General features: G+C 38.3%; 1 protein-coding gene across 3 annotated transcripts in view; it reads left to right on the plus strand.

Annotated features, from left to right (window-relative positions):
- The first annotated feature begins 2,965 nt into the window (after positions 1-2,965).
- The window catches only part of RAP1GDS1 (Rap1 GTPase-GDP dissociation stimulator 1), a 173,066-nt gene continuing 156,015 nt past the window's right edge, over positions 2,966-20,016 (plus strand). The window contains exon 1 of one of the 3 annotated variants that reach the window (XM_047090391.1): positions 2,966-3,133. In XM_047090391.1, the coding sequence (XP_046946347.1) occupies positions 3,130-3,133 (4 nt within the window). In that variant the 5' untranslated portion in view covers positions 2,966-3,129. The remainder of the gene's footprint in view (positions 3,134-20,016) is intronic. The other 2 variants (XM_047090390.1, XM_047090392.1) reach the window with 2 other exon arrangements.

Below are 20,016 nucleotides of genomic sequence, written 5' to 3' on the forward strand. Positions count from 1 at the left end.
TTTATTGAGCACTTGCTGTGTACTAGCATTGTACTGGCCCTGGGGATACAAGGGCAAATAAGGCAGACAAAAATCCCTGCCTTTAGGGAGCTTAAATTTAAATGGGGGTGCATACCAATAAGCAAAATATATATTATTTTAGAGGTAAGTGCTAAGGAAAAAATTAGTATGGAATTCAGGATATAAAGTGGGAATGTTGAAATTTTAGATAAAATGGCTAGGAATCCCGCATGCAGGTAACTTTTGAATAAAAAGATGAAGAGAAAAAGGTCATATTCCTATAATAGGAGAAGAAAGGTGAGGTGAGGAGAACTAGTGTTCATTGTGAAAAGGTAGGTGTTACATTGGCCCACTTCTGCATGTAGCATTAAGTATTGGGTCTCACTACCGATATACCAGTGCTTTGGGCCTCACTGTATGCAGTCTGCCTAGACAGCCCTGTAATTTTAATTGGTAGGAGTGCTGAGGGGATGGTTTATGGATTCAAGCAGAACCAAAAAAAGCACTTAAAGTAGTGTCAGGTAGGAGGTCACAAAGCTGCTGAAGCAGCTTTTGCTAGTTTCAATTTGTATATCCTAATGAAAGATAGAAAATGCTCTTAGAAATTACTGTAATGTATAAGAAAAGGAAGTAGCAGGAAAACTGAAGCAAGTAAATTTGAGAATCTGGGAGAGATTAATGAATAAGAAAAGAGAAAGACAAAAAATGAAAAGCAGCAATACAAAGACCCCACAGTGATCTGGAGAGGTTCAAAATGAATGTGAAACATGGTGTGTGTCTCCAAAATGAATAGGGAATATGGCAGGGGGGTGTGTATGTGTGTAGCTTGCATTGGTGTGTTATGGATTGAGTCCTGTCCCCTGCAAATTTGTATGTTTGAGACCTGACACCTAGTAACTCAAAGTTTAACCTTATTTGGAAATAGGGTCATTGCAGATTTAATTAAAGATGAGGTCACACCAGAGTAGTTGGGCCTCCAATCTACCATGACTGGCGTCCTATAAAAAAGGAACATTTGAACAGACATGCCATGAAGATTGTGGAGCTATGCCACCCCAAGCCAACGACCTATAGAAGCTAAGAGAGGCCTGGAAGAGATCCTTCATTAAGTGCCTTCAGAGGGAGCATGGCCCCACCAACACTTTAATTTCAGACTTCTGGCCTCTAGAACTGTGGGACCTTCAATTTCTATTCTAAGCCACACAGTTTGTGACACTTAGTTACAGCAGCGGTAAGAACTAATTCGGCGTGTTAGATTATTTTAAGGCAAACACCAAGAGCACTCTTTTATCACAGAAAGGGAAAGGGTGCAGAAGAGTGATGTGCCTGATTGTCTTTATGCATCAGAAAAGCCCAATAGCTTGGATATCTGTAGTTCAGTTGTATTTTCTTGTTTTACCAAACCTCTCTCTTTTTAATTATCGTGTTTCATTTTTGTTTTAGAAAACTCACATAAAATCTGCTCTCTACTTAACGAATTAGAAGGCGCTTCTGACTTGTGTGCTTGTATGGAATAAACGGAAACTGATCTGGCTGTGGGCGGGGGAGCGGGGCGGGGGACGGCCCGGATTAAGAGAGAGAAAGCGCCTTTTTCTCAACATTGAATTGAAAGAATAAAGTTGAAAGGGAAAAGCAAGCCCGATTCAGCTATGCAGCATCTCACTTCCACAGGTTGTACTGCTGTGGCCCTCTCCCCTGCAGGAGTGCGGGTGCTGCTCTCTGGGGAGAGCGAGCTGATTCCTTACCACGATTACGAGGGGTCTGGGCAAGACCAGAGTGTGGACAAAAAGAACCTTTCCTCCAGCCTCCTCCCTCCCGGCAGAAGAACCAAAAACCTGGCGTCTTGCGCGCATGCCCAGTCGGGAGGGCGCCGTCCAAAGAGCGCGCCCCTGCTCAGGCTTTTCCCGCAGCTGTTGGGGCTGGGGGTGGGGGGGGAGGGGGCGGTGCCGGGAACCCGCAGCGGCCCGGCGGCCGGGGGAAACTCCGGCCGGCCGACTGGGCGGGGCCGCCGCTAACTCAGCTAGACTTTTATTTTTCTGCCTGGTAACTATGTTCCCGCCACCGTCCCAGGGAGAGGGGTGTGCCCTCGCGGTAGGGTGGAGCCCGAGGGCACCTCAGTTAAAAGGCTTTTGAGGCGTCTCGGGGGAATGGAAGGCCGCGCTAATGTCGGAAGAACAGCTGACTCCCTGAAGGAAATCCTGGGGCGGTCACTGTTCTCGACTGCCCAGACCTCTCTGTTTTTAAACTAGCCACAGCCAAGACAGCCCTAACTGTCCCACCGTTACGCCCGCTAACATTAAGCGCCCTCCCAGCGACCACCTCCCTGCTCTGTGCTCAGCGGGCCCACAGGCTGCTCGGAAAACGGGCGTCCTCAGGTATCTGTCTCTCTCTCAGAGGTGCTGGCCTTATCGCCTATGCGTCCATTCCAGCTTCATTGCAATGTGCCCGCTCTGCTTCTCGACCACCCTCCCGGGTCTGAGGCGGCCCAGCGTCTCCGGGAAATTCCCGCCTGTGCAACCGGGTTGTCCCGTAAAGAACATGGGTCGGTTTTCCGGGTGTGGACTGGCGGGGTCGGAGAGCAAGCCGGGGCAGGCCAGATGGTAGCACTCGGGACTCCGTATCCCCTTGCCTTGCCTTCTCCCGGCCCACCCACCGCACCGCAGGCGGTCGCCATCAAGCTCCTCCGCGGCGGCTGCAGCTGGTCCGCAAACACGCCCACCCGCACGCTCAGAATCACTTGCCTCTGGAGTGGAGGAAAAAAAAAAAAAAGAGGGAGGTACTGAGCATGCTCGGCGGGGAGGGCGGGGCGCTCCCGGGCCGCGAGTCAGGGCAGGCGCTCCTCAAGTCGGCTCGGCGTCTCCGCCGCCCGCCCGCTCGGAGCCGCGCCCGCCGCAGGCTGCGCCCGCCCGCCCCGCCCCGCCCCGCCCCGCCCCCCGCCGCTCGTCCCCGCCGCGGCCGCGCCGCCTGCAGCAGCAGCAGCAGCAGCAGCTGCTCCTCCCCGGCGGCCGCCCCCCGCGGGTCCCTCCCTGGCTGCGGGAGAGACAGAGGTAGAGGGAGGACACAGCGCCGCGCCGCCCGCACCGGAGACCTTCGCCTCGCCCTGCTGGCTCCTCACCCTCTGGGAGGAACATGGGTAAGTCATCCTTCCTCCCCCGTCATCGCCTGACATTTTTCTCTTTCTCGGCGTGTTGCAGGGTGGGAAGCCTTCCTCGCGCAAAGTTGCCAGATTTCTCAAATCCACGGGTGTAATACAGTGGCTCTTCCTCCGGGGAGAGTCGGCGCACGCGGAACGCACGCCGGTCCCCGGGCTGGGAGGGTCCCGAGCGCGGGGTGGGGTCGGGCCGCGGCTCTCGGGCACCTCGCTGCCTCGCCTCCCCTCCTCCATTCTTCCTGCCCGAGCGGGTGCCCGGGCACCGCGGAGCCTGCCTCGCGGGCTAGCCTCCTCTGCCTGCCCCATCCCCGTTTCTCCGGAGGCCGCCCGCTTCCTTTCCCCGGCGTCTGCTGGGCTGGAGGCTCGGTCGGACCGCCAGAGAGACCACTTCGCCTAACTTCCCTGTCAGGGCGACCTTTCCCCATCTTGGGGACTGTTCATCCCGAGGCGGGGAAGTGCGAGCAAGTAGTTTGTCAGGGCGATTGTACAACGTGCACGGAAATTATTTTTGATGGGGGAGAGCGGACAGCCTCATGGGTTGAAAGGATGACTTGTCAGAGGCCACGAGGAACGTGAGGAAGGATGCATAGAGCCGCTAGCTGTTGAATTAGTGTTGGGTGACTACAGTGTGCAATATTCCTGTGCTCAGCCCATTTTCTTGGTTCCTTCGCCTGTCTACTGTAGGAGGAAACGCACCCTGTAACATGTTACCGAACTTACGTGTTAGTTATTCGTTCCCAGCTTAGCCTGCCTACATCTACATAATCTGATTTTAGTTCCTTTGTATGTCTGGTTAATCTCAAGAGATTGTTTTGGATGAGATATTTAAAAGCAAATATATTTTCTAAAACTGCATGTAATTTATCTTAAAATTTTTTCATAACATATTGCTTAAATACTAAGTTCAGTAATTACAAAAACGTCTGATTAATTCTGCAGTTATTTTTTTTTTTAATAGTAGCATTTCGGAATAGCATACTGCTACATGTTCCCAGTTTGCTTCCACTGTTATCACAGTTTCCTCTTTTTAAAATTTGCTCCATTGGCATCTGTCAACTCGGATTCTCCTACCCCTTCCGTGCAGGTTATTTTAAGCCTAAAATGAGTGTGGTTCTTTGATCTGTCAATACAGTGCTCAACACAACTAGAGTTAGGTCGTGGCAACTCAGAATCTTCAAGGAAGTATCTAAATCTAGAAATGGTGTCGATGGAGCTTACTGGGAAAGCAAATGCTCCAAGCTCTGTTTCAGACTTTTGAGGCTAGTGTTGCAGGAGGTGATATGAATGAAAAATGAATCTGGGGCCCTGAATTTTATTTTCAGTTCAGTTTTTCTCCCCCTTTTGATGTGCTATTGACATGGTGAACAAATTTATGTAGAAATGGGTGGCTCATATGTACTTAGCTTTTCTCTAGGAGTACAAATTTAAATAAATATTAATTCAGATTATCGGACACATTGTGAATTTTCCTTGAACATTCAAAAATTTACTCCTAATTGTAGGTCACAAGTTTCTCCTGTAAAATACATTTGCCCATGTTTCAAGGTGAGCTACAAAATCCATTTAAATAAAATTTTAACTTCCATGTTGAGTAAGAATCTTTTCAGTAGAAAAAATTCAGTTATGTTGCAATACTTATGAATAAAAATACTTAAAATTATTTACTTAAAAATAATTAATCTTCAAAATCTTGAATGTTATTGCTTGATTTCAAAGAATGGCCAGATAGAAACCTCTTATTTGGAGCTTCTCAGATACTCTTTGATTAAATCAGTCTCCCATAGCACTCTGTACCTTGTTGGAGGCTTTTTAGTACTTACATAATCTGCCTTATAATGGAGTTGTTTATGTGTGTGTGTGGTTAGCATTTAGTCATGAGTTCCAAAAGATGAAAATTATGTCTTATTGATTTTTGTGTATCCCCCCACCCCTCCGTGCTTTCCACATAGTAGATATTCAATAAATCTTTGGTGAATTCATTGTTGAACTTAAAACCTACCTATTATTTTCAGTTTGTGAACCTGAAAGTATGGGCTGTGAACAAACATTAAAGTTGGTAGACTATCATGGAGGCTTGGAGGAAATGGGAACAGAGAAGTATAATTTTACTATGACTACTCTTCTCTCACTAAAAAAAAAACAAAGAAAAGAAAAAGAAAGTTGGGTCTTCTCAGAGCTAAAGGTTTTGGAATAGCCTCCAGGCTAGCCATTTCCTTCTGCACTGCTGTTTTCAATGGTAAGGTGGTTTATCGGATGATTACTAGATACATACAATAATGTAAAATTGAAACCGTGGAAAGCAATTTCATATTCTGAACCAAGGAAGTTATAACAATTCATGTATACATAAAAGGTATCTTGATTAATGGTAGGAAAAAAATCACTTTTTAAGGCCGTCTCAAGAAATAAATAAGGTGATTTAAAAAAAAATTTTTAATGTTTGTTTGTTTTTGAGAAAGAAACAGAGTGCAAGTGGGGGAGGGGCAGAGGGCAAGGGAGACACAGAATCTGAAGCAGGCTCCAGTCTCTGAGCTGTCAGCACAGAGCCCAATGTGGGGTTTGAACTCACAAACTGCGAGATCATGACCTTAGCTGAAGTTGGATGCTTAACCGACTGAGCCATCCAAGGCGCTCCATAAATAAGGTGATTTTTAATAATCTCATGGCAGTGATTTTTCCCTGTAAGAAAGTGAAAGAAACTTCCTATATAATGTTATGGGTGATGGCTATTATTTAATGTATATATTTTATTATAAATTCAACATGTACTTAATATTTATTGAATATCAACCACGTACACTGTACTGTGGGAGGAAAGAGAGGAATAAGACATTCATATTTCAAGCTGCATATAATATTAACAGGAATGAGATGGTACATACACAGCTATAACAGAAATAAAGTATAAGTGATATAAAATAACTTTACATTTACATGTATTGTAGATTCAGGGCATGGAGAAAAGGTTTTAGAAAAATGATGTTATTTGAAACAAAAAAAGTTGGTTAAGCTTCTGAAAGGTAAAAATGAATGGAGACGGTTAATCAGGCCGGGGGTTGGGAGGAGAGAAATGGCATAAGTGAAGTTAGAGAGGGAACACTCAAGGAGTTTCAGGATATGGTTAAATAACCATGTTTGGTTGGAGCAAAAGGTAAGGTAAGAGTGTGTGTCACCTTCCTCAGTACTAATAGGTAAAGACCAGATAATGGAGGACCTTAAATGACAAGTTGAAAAAGTTTTTGGACTTTGACTTGTCTATTGAGGGACTGTGAAATGTTTTTCTGTAGTTAAGTGACGGATCAAGTCTGTGGTTCAGGAAAATTAATCTGTCAATTGAGTCAAGGATGAATTAGATAAAAAAATAGAGAACACTTCAGAGGGTGGTTGTTGCAGTGTGGGTGAAAATATTTACTGGTCTGAACTTGGCTGTGACAATGGGAAGAGAATACTGCAAATAAAGAACAGAATTTCCTTGCTAACCTATTGAATATGGAATTGAGAAAGGAGTCATACATTGTCACCTGGGCAATAGAGAGATGTAAAATTATTAATATATATTTAATCCACTGGAAGAGGAAATGTGAATCGTTAGTTTTGGACCTGGTGAATTGCCATTTAGATTCTCTGTTCATTGATGACAGGGATTCTTATAATAGGTTTTGAATACATTTCTAACACTAGTGTCTGACACATAGTAGCCATGCAGTAACCATTTGTTGACTGACTGAAACTAGGTAAAAAAAAAAAAAAATTAACAAACAGTTATTTTAACTCTTAAGAGAGGATTTTGAACTAGAGATCTGGAAGTTACCCATAAATCTCCTGAGATGATATTTCAAGTTAAGTAGGAGGCTGAGAGACAACAGAGAGAAAGAAAAAATTTGTCCAAAGTAAGAATCTTGAAGAATGACCCATTGTTAGGGAAGTGGAATGGAATGATTTGACACTGGAAGGGACGTAGGAGTGAAAGGCTAGAATCTGCATGTGGTTGGTTTCATGAAAGAATGGTCAATAATGTCTTTTGCTTCAGACCAGTGATAAGGACTGAGAAAAGGATCTTTGTTGATGTAGTTTGCTTAGGATATTACTCAGTATATTTTCTAAAAAGCAGCTTTAAGAGGTATGCTAGAAATGGAGGTCAGTTGTAGAGGCTAACTGGATAATGAGTAAGTGGAACTAAGAATTCCCAATGTATTCATGCTATATCCCTTGACCTATTTAAAGATCTGTAAGTAAGCATAGGTTTTTAAAAACATTTTTAAAATGTTGCACTTTACATGGAATGACACATGCTATTTTCTTGCCTGAGAATAATTTGTTATCTCACCATAGTGCTTCAAAATTTCTTTGACATTCCATTTTTTATGTCATTGTGTCTTAGTACAGTATGCTTTTTATGTTTGCAATATCTGTCATACAGAGTGAGCTTAGAAATGGTTTTATAATTTCACATGACATTTTACATAAAGTGTACTCTTCACTGATGAATGGTTTTATCACTTTTTATTTACTATTAGTCTTTGTGAATTTTGGATTTCTCTAGTTGTATGTATGCCTCTAATTATACTCTTAATTCCTGGAGTTTTGTTTTTCTCTATAAATTTGTGTTAGCTTTAGATATAAGTCTTTTTTTTTTTCTCTTGTATTTCTAAGTCCAGGAATGGTTTCATAGATCAATAGTAAAAAATAGTACTTTTACTTGTTCTTTGCAAAGTAGAGTGATAAAAATCTTTGTAAACTGATAATCACTAAAATTTATTATTTTAAAAGAGATTGACTAGTTCAATAATTTTTCTTATGTTGCCGTTATATCTATGTTGTATATGTCTTTTTTTTTTTTTTACTTATAGGAGAATTGAAATCATTAACTTTGGTAGAGTCCTAGTCTATCTAGTACTATGATTTGGGAGGTTTTAATAACCCTAATTCATTTTGTGAACTGTAGATTTTAACTTTCACAGTGGAATGTTGGAGCTTCTAGCTGCCTTTGGGGAAGAGTATGGTTTTCCTCTTCAGAGATTCCAAGTCACCTGAATTTGAACTTGGCAATTCTGGTGTTATTGGTGGCACCAACAACAGCTATAAGAATGACTTAAATTTTTTAATCCTTGCTCATAAACATCAGGAAGAGTAGAGAAGGAAGATCCACTCCTTTGGGAACTTCATGTTAATTTTAGATAATCATGTTCAGATAACACTTAATTTAAAATACTTTTCTAGGCATTTAACTTGGCAAATAGTTCTTTCTTGTGGAGAGAGGAGGTATAATAAATGAAGATACCAGAATAGGTTATAAAGTCTATTTTGGTTATAAAATCCTATGATTCTGTGAAACTGAACTTTAAAATGTACTCAGTATCATTGATGTCTTAAATATGCCATAAACATACTTATATAATTCATTTTTCTTTGGAGTAATGTCGACTTGAGGTAGCACTTCAGGGTTTGAACCAACCTGTTAGCTTTGTCTAACCAGACAGCCTTAAATACCATTACTCATACTGGCTAAGATATGGATTCAAATTGCAGAGTAATGTCATTCTCTCAGTACATCCATTTATACAACTTTTGTTGCTAGAAGCATTCCAGGCATTAAAAGTGAGAATTAGGATAGTGATAAGTGGAAGTAAATTGAGCTGCTAGCTATGATTGGCTATGCTTACAAACTCCAAAGTCCTTCTAACTTTTTGTACAGAAAATTAATTTTGTCTTTATGAGCTATGTATCTGGCCTCTTCTCTAAAAGCTGTTTTTGCTTAATTTTGTCCATATTTATGATTTTAATTACTATGTGTATGCTGTTAGTGCCTGTGTGTGTGTGTGTGTGTGTGTGTGTGTGTGTGTGTCTGGGCTGTCTTTTCATCTAAGAGATTATTAGACATCTCTACATGCATAGTTAATTCAAACTCATTTAGTTCAAAAGCAAACTATTGTGTAATAATTAATAATGATAACTAGAGGTGTGATGGTTAATGTTTAACCAAAAACCCTTCTCCACAAAAGCCCTGATTTGTGGTGGTTGTTGATATCCTATGAATTCATGGTTGGGAAGAGATGAGATACAGCACACTAGTATATGGTGGATCTGCTATATAGATATAAGAACCTGTGAGCACAGATAATAGTAAAGGGTAGTAAAATAATTAAGTAGTAATGAGTTTTGAGTAGTAATATCTTTGTTTTAATATAACTTACTTAAGTTTATAAGATTTAATTTTCAATAATGTGTGTTTTAATAATTGCCTCGAAAATTCTTAAAAATTTAATAATCATTCTCATGGGCTGGTACAGGTGGGTTCTGGTATACCACTGGATTAATAATTATCATTTATTACTGTTTAATAAGAATTATTGATGAGTTATGTTAAACTTTACACTTTCTCATATTTTTAAAATTTAATTTTAATCTTTTCAACAATTCTATGAAGTGGGTGATACTATCCCCATTCTACCGATTCAGAGAACTAAGTAATTTATCCAGGGGGAGAGAGCTCAGTCTCTAAAATTTTGTTTTAGAGCAGTGATTCTCAAATTCTGGCTTGCTTAAGAATCCTGTAGCATTTGTTAAAAAAAAATTACTAGGCCCGCCCTCAGAAATTTTGGTAAGTAGGTGTTGGGTAGGCTGAGAATTTGCATTGTCAAGACATTGACAGATGATGCTGCACTTTTAATAGCCTCACCATAGAGCATAGGTCTGCAGACTTTTTACATAAAGGGTCAGATGGTCAGTATTTAGGCCAAGAGGCAAAATCAAAAATAAGAGAGAAAATATATATGTTGAGAGAAAACAAATATCCACAAATATTTTATTGACTATGTTCAAAATACAACATTAACTGAACAAAAGTTATTGCAATATAGGTCTACCAATGAAAATATTGTAATTCTGTTTTTGAGATAGCATTTCACTTAATTGGGATTCAGAGTTACCCTGCCATCAAAATTGATCCAGATGTTCATTTGTTAATGCAGATCTTTAATGTGATTTTATGGATTTTGTCTTTGGAACATGTTTTCACACAGATAGGTACTCTCAAATGCTTGTATCCGTGTATCCGTCCATGGGCATATGATTTTATTAATGAGACTAATCATTTCTATGGAAGGAATTATAGAATCTTTTAGATTCTTCTCTTGACATTTAACATTTAGCATGCTACTACATTGCAAATTAACCACTTACAATAGTAAAGTAGAAACTCCTCTGTTACTTAAATGGATTTTGATGTTTGGAAGTTTCATTTGCGTCTGAAATAAGGTCTGAAAAACAGTGCTGCAACAGTAGTTTGAGCTTGCAAAATATATCTGTTGTAGATTTGTATATGTGTGGAGATCTTATTGTATAACATTTGACAGCACGAGAAGGGTATATAGCAGATTGATGGTTACTTGTGTTTCCAACAACGTTGTCAAAATGACTTAACATAGTTATGTTTCTCATATAAGCACTATTTTGCCTTGATTTTCAGGTCAAATTCTAGGAAACACCAAATCTGCAGCAAAATCTAATTTCCAGAGGCATTCATTGTCTGATAATAGTGGCATTTTTCCCCCAGAAATTTCATTCTCACTTTTTTTTTTTAATGTTTTACTTATTTGGGGGGGGGGGGGCAGGGAAGGGGGGGGGAGAGAATCCAAAGCAGGCTCTGCACCATCAGTGCAGAGTCCAACGTGGGACTCGATCTGAGCAGAAATCAAGAGTCAGATGCTTAACTTACTGAGCCACCCATGCACCCTGCATTCTCACCTTTCTGCTAAAAAATCACGATAAAACTGTACCACTGGTAAGCCATTAAACTGCTCTGTGACAAGGTAAGTCAGGATATTTGGCTTCTAATTCTTATCGAAGTACACAGAACTGACAGTGGTTAAATCAATGAGAGTGAATGAAGTTGATACTCCTGGCATGATAATTTAAAATATCTTCCTTATAAAATGCCTGCCAATAAATAATGTAATGAATAAGCATAGACTTTAACCACCTTACATTTCCACAAACATTGTGAGTTTGTTCAGCTATGCCTTTTACTGTTCTTCACATTTTTACCATCATCATTTGTAACACATCTTAGCAGATTCCACTTCAGGTTGTACTGAATTAATATTTTCTCAGCTTTGAAAATATTCTTGCCTATTCTATGCAGACTCTTCATAGAAGCTACTTCTTTAGTTACTTCACACTCAGCATCAGTCTTTCCACAGATAACATGCAGTGTCACTAATACAGGTCAGCTCATCAAGAACCAAGGAACACCTTTCAAAATTATTTGCCTTATTTTTTAGTTGAATATTTATATTGTTCCTAGTGTCCTCACCTCTTCAAGTAGCTATCATCACAGAAAGGCTGCCTCAAACAAATCACCGCATCCCCCCCCCCCACCCCCCGAAATATTTCGTTAGCTCACCATGAGCTCACCAAGATTTCCGTGCTTGGTTAATGAGTGAGCCACTCAAACTTACTTCATTTGCAACTTCATTTTCATTTTTTATTTTTGAAAAGAAATTCGGCCGTGATGAGCCATTATGTTTTATGTTTTCTAATTTCTCTGACCCTTTCCTATGAATTGTGAATATGATGAAGGCTTAGTCTGATAATATAGTGCTGTATTTTTCTAGCATAGCTATAGTGTCACTGCACAATACAGTGGTTTGCTATCTTATTCAATAACAAACTAATCCATATACCACTTTAAATACTTTAAAAATATGACATTTGAAGTATGCTTTTCCTGTTTTGACTTGATCAAAGTGAAATGTTGTGTTATGTCAGTAGACATGGTACTTGAAACAGTGGACAGCCATAACTGTGCTATCCACAGTGCTGTCCATAATTTGGAGCACATCAGACAACAGGGCAAACTGATAAAAGTGCTACCCACGGTTTCTGTCTCACCTACTCAACTCTGTCATCATAATGTGAACACAGATATAGACAATAAATACAGGAGTAAGTTGTGTTACACTAAAACTTTGTTTATGGACACTGAGTTTCAATTTCATATAATTTGCACATCATGAAATATATTTCTCTTTTGATTTTATTCAACCATTTACAAATGTAAAACTGTTTTACCTATAGACTATTCAAAAACAGGAGTAGTTTGCTTGCTTCTACTATAGAGTCATGCTAAACTACCTCATCTTTACCGGTGACTTTTTCTCCCTGTGAATTCCCTAGCTCAGTAAATGGTATCACTATCTATCCAGTCAACCGTTCCTAAAATCTAGTCATTATAACATCCATTGGATTCCCTAAGTTCTAACAGTTCTGCCTCTTTGAATCAGCCCTCTCCTCTTTTCTCTGCTGCAAACATGCCAGTTCAAGGGTTTATTACCCCTTGAAATCTTCTTACTCTTCTGTAACAGATGTTCTTTCCCCCAGCATTTCCCCTCTTAACCAGTTTTTACATGCTGCTAGAGTACTCTGTTTAAAAGGTGAATCTGATCATTTCACTTCTTAGATATATTTTTTTCAGTAGCTCTCCAACACATCTAGCAGGGTTCCCAAACTCAAATGAAGAAGCTATATGATTAAAGAGGGGTAAAGTGGTAAGCTTTTGACACAGGTGCAATTTTTTCCTCACATACTAAATTGAAAGGAATATTTTTTAAAATTAATTTATTTTGAGAAAGAGAGAGAGAGGTGGAGAGCAAACAGAGGAGGGGCAGAGAGAGAGGGAGAGAGAGAAACACAAACAGACTCTGCACTGTCAGTGCACAGCTCGATGTGGGGCTTGAACTCACGAGCCATGAGAAGTTGACCTGAACCAAGATAAAGAGTCAGATGCTTAACTGACTGAGTCACCTAGGCACCCAAGGAATATTTTTTATTTTCATAAAGATGTATGTTTCCTCTCACTTTTCTTAAAAATTGTCTGTTTTTCATTTTCTCTCTTTTGATAAAAGACAAAGGTTAGAAAAATATCTCTCTACTATAATAAGAATAGCAATGAAAGCATGATGAATGGCAACTAACACTGGGCCTCAAGGTGAAGATACAACAGGAAATGAGGAGACTATGGCAAACTAGAGGGTATGTGCCTAACCTACAATAGGAGTTCCCTACTGCACTCCAACCGTTTTTGCCGTGTAGGAATGTGGACCCAGGGAAGCCAGATTTGGGGACTTTTAAAAGAATCCAGCAATTAGATTTTTATCTAAAGATAGCTGGCCCTTGAACAACATGGAAAATGGTGGCATGGACCTCCCACACAATTGAAAATCCACATATAACTTTTGATTCTCTGTAAAGCTTAACTACTAATAACCTGTTGACTGGAATCCTGACTAAGCAGTTAATTAACATATTTTTTAAATTTTATTTTGAGAGAGAGTGCGCGAGTGAGTGGGGAGAAGTAGAGAGAGAGGGAGACAGAGAATCCTAAGCAGGCTCCGCAGCTATCAGCATAGAGCCCAACATGGGGCTTGAACCCATGAACTGTAAGATCATGACCTGAGCCGAAACCAAGAGTCACACGCTTAACCCCACTGAGCCACCCAGGTGCCCCTATTTTTTTTGTTTTTGTTTTTGCTTTAGAGAGCACAAGCCGGGGGGAGAAAGAGAGTCTTAAGCAGGCTCCATCCTCAGCAAAGAGTCCCATGTGGGGCTCGATCCCACAACCCTGGGATTTTGGCCTGAGCTGAAATCAAGAGTCAGGCACTCAACCAGCTGAGCCACCCAGGTGCCCCATGCATATTTTTTTATGTTGTATGTATTATATACTGTACTCTTATGATGTAAGCTAAAGAAAATAAAATGTTATTAAGAAAATCAAAAGGTGGGGGTGCCTGGATGACTCAATTGGTTCAGCGTCTGATTCTTGATTTGGGCTCAGTTAATGATCCCAGGGTTGTGGGATGGAGCCCTGCCTTGGGCTCCACACTGAGCATGGTTGCCTACTTAAGATTCTCTCTCTCTCACCCCATCTCCCCCACTCGCGCGCACATGCTCTCTCTCTCTCTCAAATAAATTTTAAAAAAGAAAACCGTAAGAGAAAATACATTTACAGTGCTGTACTGTATTAATTGAAAAAACATTCACGTATAAGTGGACCTGTGTGTGATTCAAACCTCTGTTGTGCAAGGGTCATCTGGACTTAAGATTGTTAATGGTTTTTCGAATTGTAAGATCCAGGGCCTCCAACAGTGACATCATGGCTCTGTATCTTTCTGTCCAGGGCAGAGAACTGAGGGTTAGGGAGGCTAAGAGACATGCCCAAGTTCACACATTGAGTTAGGGGTAGTGTCAGATCTAGAATCTTGATTTCCTAACTCCTCTGCTAGTGTTCTCTTCATTATACCAGGCCAGCTCCAATTTGTTAATGAAAAAAAACACATCTGTACACATACACAAATACACATACCTATACACACATGCACACAGAAATGAGCTAACTTCAAGGATTCACTCACGTAAATAGGTTAGTGGAAAACTCTTCCCTTTGTAACATTTTTATTACTAAAGTCTAGGTCCTCATCTCTTCATTCCTGTACTACTGAGACCATTTCTTAGTTGGCCTCCCTACTACTAGACTCTGTGCTCTCCACTCTTTTCTACATGCTACAACCAGATTAACTTTTAGATTAGTAAAAAGATACTGCACTGATTATATCATTCTTCTCAAGATCTACTACTACTTGAACTGACTATCCTATCTTGTCTAAACTTGGCTGAGCTTTCAAAAGTCATAGAAATCTGTTACCTTTCTTATATTTCTCTCTCTGAAATACATCTTCCTTTGATAATCACTGACTCTGAAATATTCTTTGTCAGTGATAACACCAGTATACCTTTGTTCACGTTATTCCTCCTCCTAGAGTAACTTTTTTCCTCTGTTCTTATTCATTCTCCATTGTCTAGCTCATGAAGGCTACTTCAGACCTCTTATTTCTCTGGATACCTGTTACTTCTTGGACTCCTATAACACATTCACTAATACAATTTTAGTCACTCAGTGTTTCATATTTCTTGTTGGCATTCAGTAATACTTGTTTGTTCAAGTCATGGAGTCACTGCAGACTTAGGTCAGTCTTCTTAATTAACAGCATTATACTATAGTGATTATAGTCATGTTTATAATAGAGCTTGCAAACCACCAGCCAACGGGCCAAATATACTTTGCAGATGGGTTTTGTTACACAAGTTTTAGAAATTGGAATTAGTCAACATTTAAATAACATGAAATTTCTGATAGAAATCTATTTTGCAAATTTTTCTTGAAAAATTAAAAATTTAAGATTCCTGAGCCTGTATTCCTATTGGTGACAGTTAATGATAGTGTCCTTAGGCAAGGTGTGGGGTCTCCAGTACTTCTTCCTATTATTTTAAATCCTATAAATTTCACTCAGTACTCTATCTGGAAGATATTTTTTAACCTGTTCATTTGTACTTTATTTTTTAGTTTATTATTTTTTTTTAATTTGAGTATACCTCTTTCATCTGGCAACTATCTTTTAATTTTCTGTATTTATAGATTTGATTCTGCTTTTTGTTTATCTGTTTTGTTTGTTTTAGATTCCACATGGAATCATATCGTATTTGTCTTTCTTAGTCTGATTTAACTCACCTAGCATTATACCCTCTGGGTCCATCCATGTTGTCACAAATGGCAAGATGTCCTTTTTTATGGTTGCGTAATACTCCTGTGTGTGTGTGTGTGTGTGTGTGTGTGTGTGTGTGTGTGTGTGTGTGTTGGGTATGTGTACACTGCGTCTTCCTTATCCATTTGTCTGCTGACGAACACTCAGGTTTCTTCTGTATCTCAACTATTGTAAATAATGCTGATTAAACATAGGGGTGCATATATCTTTTCAGTTAATGTTTTTGTATTCTTTGGGTAAATACCCAGTAGTAGAGTTATTGGATTATGCGGTATTTCTATTTTTAACTTTTTGAGGAACCTCCATACTGTTTTCCACAGTGGCTGTACCAATTTACATTCCCCCTTGCAGTGCATGAAGGCTCCTTTTTCTCCATATCTTTGCCAACACTTTTTATTTCTTGTCTTTTGATTTTAGCCATTCTGACATTTGGCCAAGATGACAGCCATCTTTTCATGTGTCTGTTGGCCATCTGTATGTCTTCTTTGGAGATGTGTGTTTGTATCTTCTGCCCAGTTTTTCATTGGATTATTTGTTTTTTTGGTGTTGAGTTATATAAGTTCTTTATGTATTATGTATTTTGGATATTAAACCCTTGTCCTATATATTATTTGCAAATATTTTCTCCCATTTAGTAGGTTGTCTTTTTATTTTGTTGATGATTTCCTTTGCTGTGTAAAAGCTTTTTTGTATGTGTATGTATGTATACGTATGTATGTGCATGTATGTATGTAGTCTTAATTTCTTTGAAGAGACATATCTAGAAAAATATTGCTGTGGTTAATGTCAGAGATATTACTCCCCATGCTGTCTTGTAGGACTTTTGTGGTTTCAGGTTTCATAGTTAGGTCTTTAATCAATTTTTAGTTTATTTTTGTGTATGGAGTTAGAGAGTGCTCTAGTTTCATTCTTTTGCATGTAGCTGTCCAGTTTTCCCAGCACTATTTATTGAGAAGACTGTTTTTTTTCCTCATTGTATGTTCTTTCCTCTTTTGTCATACATTAATTGGCTATATATGTATATAATATATATAATATAAAACATATAATATTAACTGACCATATTGTGGGTTTATTTCTGAGCTTTCTATTCTTTTCCATTGATCCATTTTTATGCCAGCACCATACTGTTTTGATTAATACAGCTTTGTAGTATATCGTAAAATCTGGGATTATGATACTTCCATCTTTGTTCTTCCTCAAGATTACTTTGGCTCTTCAGAGTCTTTAGTTCCATACTAATTTTAGGATTCTTTGTTCTAGTTCTGTAAAAAATGTTATTGGTATTTTGATAGGGAATACATTTAGTCTGAAGATTGTTTTGGATAGTATGGATATTTTAACAGCATTAATTCTTCCAATCCATGAACATGGACTATCTTTCCATTTGTTTGTGTGATCTTCAATGTCTTCCATCAGCTTTATAGTTTTCAGAGTATAGATCTTTCACTTCCTTGGTTAAGTTTTATTCCTGGGTATTTTGTTGTCTTTGGTGCAATTGTAAATGGAATTGTTTTCTTAATTTCTTTTTTATGCTGTTTGGTTATTAGTGTATAGAAAAGATACCAATTTCTTGTTATTAATTTTGTGTTTTGCTACTCTACTGAATTCATTTATTACTTCTGTTACTTTTTTGGTAGGGTCTTTAAGGTTTTTTTTTTTTTATGTATAGTATGTCATCTGTGAATACTGACAGTTTAACTTCTCCCTTACCAAAAAGAATGCTTCTTCTATTTTTCTTGTCTGATTACTGTGGCCAAGACTTACAGTACTATGTTGATTAAAAATGATGAGAGTGTACATCCTTGTCTTGTTCTTAACCTTAGAGGGAAAGCTCTCAATTTTTCACCATTAGATATGATGTTAACTGTAGGTTTTTCATATGGCCTTTATTATGTTGAAGTATGTTCTCTCTAACCCCACTTTGTTTAGAGTTTTTATCATGAGCAGATGTTAAATTTTGTCATGTTTTTGTGCATCTGTTGAGATTTTCATATGATTTTTATCTTCGTTTTGTTGTTGTGGCATATGGCCCTTACAGGTATTTGAATTTGTGATCTCTGAGATTTCTATTACAACTTTTGAATTACCAAAGAGTTAATTGTATTCATTTGGCCATCAATCATGGTTTAATCTGCAGTTGATCAGAATGATACAAGGAATTAGAGAAATAGAGGATAGAATCTCTCCTCTTTCATAAATTAATTCTGTAGTATAGCCTTTAGCAAGTTACTTAAGCTCTTTAAGCCCTCATTTTATCTGTATCCTTAAAATATTATCATTATTATTGAATAAGAACCAGATAATAGATTTCAAATAAAAATGGAAGGGGGAAAAAGCTCATTTCATAAAGAACTAATACAACTCGTAATAAGGAATCCTTCACACTCAGTTACTTAATAAAGGCTGACCAACCCCCAGACCCAGATCTATTGTATTTTTTTTCCCTTTTTTGTGTGGGGCGGGGGGGGATGCCCTTGAGCATTAAATACACTTACTAGGGAAAATGATGGTATGGTATTTTTTAAAAAGTCATCAAAGTGCAATAGGCTGCTAGATTGTTTCTAAAAAATTATTTTCTTGTACATATTAGAAAGCATTTTCTAACATATAAGGATTATATAAAATTATTTAAAATAATTATATCAAATGAATTACATAGAATTACATAATTTTAAAGTATTTAAAGCAACAGTTTAAATTTAAAATTATGTAAAAAAGAATTACACAAAATTATAAAAATAATTTCAAGTAACTAGTAAGTTCCCCTTTTTTATGTGTGCGGATTTTGTTTTTATAGTCAGGAAAAGAAAAAAACAGGAATCATTGTACTTTAACAAAAAATTGCTTTCAAAGCTGTGAGAAGCTTACACCAAGATTATTTTTAACAAGAAATTTGTCAGGAATGAAAAACTGTTTCCTTTAGTTCTTACAAAAAATATTCCATTTTGAAGATTCCTCCAGTAGCTCCATTATGAAAGATGACACTGATCCTTATAAAGAAGCAAAGCTTACACTGAAATATTTATTTTACAGAAATATAGATGTTAGTTTATCTTTAACAACAAAATTATAATAATGACAGGACTTTTATATGAGCTGATTAACTTAATTTCCTTTTAGTTGCAAGAATGCGTTTTTGGGAAGGGTAGTGTGAAGCTCCAAGAAAGAATAACTGTATTGTGTCACATTTCTGGCTTTTATGTGGTTTGTATAAAACATCATCAGTCAGATCAGAAACACAGGACTATCCTATTAGGCAATACAGAAAGTGACAAATAATGCAAGCAGTGACAGTTTTGCTTTTGAAAAGCTTAACCTCTAACTGTAAGATAATAACAAAAGAAATGAGTAACAGAAACAGATAAGGATATAGTTTGGATTCTTGAAAGAGAAAACGCAGAGACCAAAGAATTTAAATAAGAGAATAGATCATATTTACCTTTTAAGCACCTAATAAAACTTCTCAAGAATATACAAGCGCTCATTACTTACAGTGATCTAGAAAATTTTTCTTAGAATTTATTTTTCTATTTAACACTTAATGAAAGCTGGAGTATGTATCCAGCATTGGTACTGCCCTTGAGATACTATGGCAGAGACTGCTCCTGGTACATCTCATTGTGATTTCCTTCCTTCCTGACTTCCTTCCTTCCTTCCTTCCTGACTTCCTTCCTTCCTTCCTTCCTTCTCTCTTTTCTTCCCTTCCCTCTTCCTTCCTTCCTTCCTTCCTTCCTTCCTTCCTCTCTTCCTCTCTTTTCTGTCTTGCACACATTCACATATATAGACAGTTGTTAGCTCATAAAACTACCTAACATGGTTGGGTTATAAATTAATTTTTGAAGAATTTACGTCTACATAAAGCAAAATATAGGCACTCCTTGCTTTGCACAGTTCTGATATTCATGAAATATGAATGAGTTTCATTTAACCTGGTACTGTGAAGATTGCCTGTTCACTGGAAAGAGCCTAGACATTGAAGACACATGTGTCTGGATTTATCCCACCTTTGGCACTTATCTTTCTGGGCAAGTTATTCAGCTTTCAGATACAACTTTCTCCATTAAAATATGGACAATAACAATAACACCTATTTCACAAGGTAGTTACAAATATTGATGAAATAATAACTATATAAATTTTAATTTCTATTCCCAAAGGTGAACATACATTTTTTTGGGAAACTGTATCTTGTGTTCAGATGAAAAAGCAATCAAAGGATCTAATGCTGTTGGTTGTGTTATTTTAACCAAATCAGTATACCGA

This window comes from Lynx rufus, unplaced genomic scaffold (genome assembly GCF_022079265.1).
Source record: "Lynx rufus isolate CCGP_SWC_20201006 ecotype Redwood Valley unplaced genomic scaffold, mLynRuf1.p SCAF_3, whole genome shotgun sequence".
NCBI classification, from domain to species: Eukaryota; Metazoa; Chordata; class Mammalia; order Carnivora; family Felidae; genus Lynx; species Lynx rufus.